The sequence below is a fragment of the Penaeus vannamei genome, chromosome 11 (assembly GCF_042767895.1).
Source record: "Penaeus vannamei isolate JL-2024 chromosome 11, ASM4276789v1, whole genome shotgun sequence".
In the NCBI taxonomy this organism is placed as follows: domain Eukaryota; kingdom Metazoa; phylum Arthropoda; class Malacostraca; order Decapoda; family Penaeidae; genus Penaeus; species Penaeus vannamei.
The window spans coordinates 41,759,556-41,761,980 of NC_091559.1; the positions used below are offsets into that span (position 1 = coordinate 41,759,556).

General features: G+C 38.6%; 1 protein-coding gene across 1 annotated transcript in view; it reads left to right on the top strand.

Moving 5' to 3' along the window:
* The window catches only part of LOC138863324 (C-type lectin 1-like), a 4,515-nt gene extending 2,431 nt beyond the window's left edge, over positions 1-2,084 (top strand). The window contains exon 3 of the mRNA XM_070127521.1: positions 980-2,084. Coding sequence (XP_069983622.1) covers positions 980-1,176 — 197 coding nt within the window. The 3' untranslated portion in view covers positions 1,177-2,084. The remainder of the gene's footprint in view (positions 1-979) is intronic.
* The last annotated feature ends 341 nt before the right edge of the window (positions 2,085-2,425 follow it).

Genomic DNA, 2,425 nt, shown 5'->3' on the forward strand with positions numbered 1-2,425 from the left:
AAGTTGGGTGCAGTTTAGTCCCTCCTTTACACACCTCCAGCAGGCCCGAACTCCTGAAAATTCATGTCACACTTTAGCTACGCCTGCAGCTACGCCCCAGCCTTGGGAGGGAATCTTGGGGAGGGGGGGGATAAAATAATTTTGAACTAAGCAACCCTAACAGTGGTCCATTAAGGAACAATGTATTCGTTCAGTATAGTAATCGAGCTTCAAAATCCTAGCTGACTGACTGTGACTGGAAGAAGCCTCCAGGCCTTCAGCTCATCAAAATTGGGGACAACCTGTGGCTCCTGTTGACCGGGTTGACAGAAGCCTCTGGGATGGATTGTGGAAAATTGCATATATATATATATATATATATATATATATATATATATATATATATATATATATATATATATATATATATAATATATATATGGACATCTCTCTCTCTCTCTCTCTCTCTCTCTCTCTTTCTCTCTCTCTCTTTCTCTCTTTATATACACACACACACACACACACACACACACACACACACACACACACACACATATATATATATATATATATATATATATATATATATATATATATATATATATATATTATATGAATAAATTGATAATATTGGTCGTGTCATGACAGGAAATCTAAATCCAATTGTTAGATTTTGGATCAAGGGTTGAAGCTGCAGAGGGTATGAAAATAGTGTTTATTCACAAAAAGGAAAGACAAAAAATAAATGAAGTGCAGTATGAAAAGATACATTTAGCATGATTTCCTTTCTTCCAATAAGTCTAAATTTGATTAATTACCTTAGGCAGAACCTGTTCATCAAAAACATTATGTGTCTCGAGGCATTCTTAAGATATCTTTGCACTACCTCTAATTTTTATCTTTCAAACATCAACGTAGCTTTTAAAATGAAATTTGTGTCTGTTACAATGGCCACCTTCCCTCCTTTAATTTTATCCCTGTCTTCTTTTAACTATGTTAGAGTCCAACATCTGGGTCGGAACGAGGGCCAGGGAATGGATTGATGGCAGACCCATTTCAGTTAACGAGTGGGCACCAGGTATACCGAACGGAGATCCATTGGAATGCGCTAGGATGCTGATGCAAGGTACGGGTGAATATAGAATAGACGATAAGGTGTGTACTAATACATACCCATTCATGTGTGAAATCAAGTAGACCGCTGAACACACCGTGTGTCCGTGGAGGAGGAGTATAAAGAAAACGACGGAGAGAAGAGCCGAGGACGACACTACAGAAGGCCTTTCCGTCCTATTGCTTCTTATTCTTTGCTCCTTCACACCCTTATGGAGCAGTGTGACGATGAAGCTTCAGGCATAACCATATGTTTCACAGCTCTTCCCTTCGTGGTTCTGTTTACAACACACCCACTGACATTGTAAAATCAAGCCAAACTCTAGAATGGAATATCAGTATCATTCCTATATCAGAAGACAAGTATGGTAGCCCTGCAAGGGCGACAAGAACACTAGCCCAAACACGATTTATGGTTTAACACTATGACGGAATTCACGAACGAACACATGGCTATTTTGCATCACCAGTGTGGTGCAACTGACGTAGAATCCAGAAGCTAAAAGTCTCGGACAGGATGGCATTACAGGAACTTAATCTTGATACCCACTTAACCTACTTTACCCTGACACTGTTGGTGCGGGTATGGAATTTGGAGTAACGGAGACAAAGCCAAGTACCTTTCGTGAATCCCGGTCGTGTTGTGGATGGTATTTTAAGGCAGTTGGTGGTAGAGACATGATATTTGTGGTAACGAGAGTACCCGCAGTAATAATAATGGCGAAGATATTAATGATAATGATGGCGAGGATAAATGCGATTAAAGAAGTAGTAATGATGAGAACGATAATAATCAAAATTGATATAATATCATTACTTGCACTATAACTACTAACAATTGTACTACTACAACTACATGATTTCAAAGAATGGTCTAAAGGCAATGTAATATAGTCAGTTAATAGCTCTTACGATATTACATCCTAATGATTATAATTATCGAGATCATGAACTACCTTCAAATAAGGTGCATTATTATATTGCCAAAGGAATACGAATAGCTAAATACTATGCATATTATTGACTTCACCCTCTGAACTGCCATCAGTACCTTTATAACTTGTATTGCCATCGCTATAAGTATTAATATTTTTTGTTGATGATAACAAGATTCCATTCATTTTCACTGATGTTACTGTAACTATTAATAGAATGTATTACGGTTTGTATAATTATCTTTACTATTGATATTATAAGAGGTGGCATAGCTCAGTGGTAGAGCGCTGGCTTTGCAATCGCATGGTCCTGGGTTCGCGCCCGGCTGCCCCTCCCAGTCGACTCAGCTGTGAATGAGCACTGGTATGCTGAGGTCAGCATACTGGGGTCAAAGTCG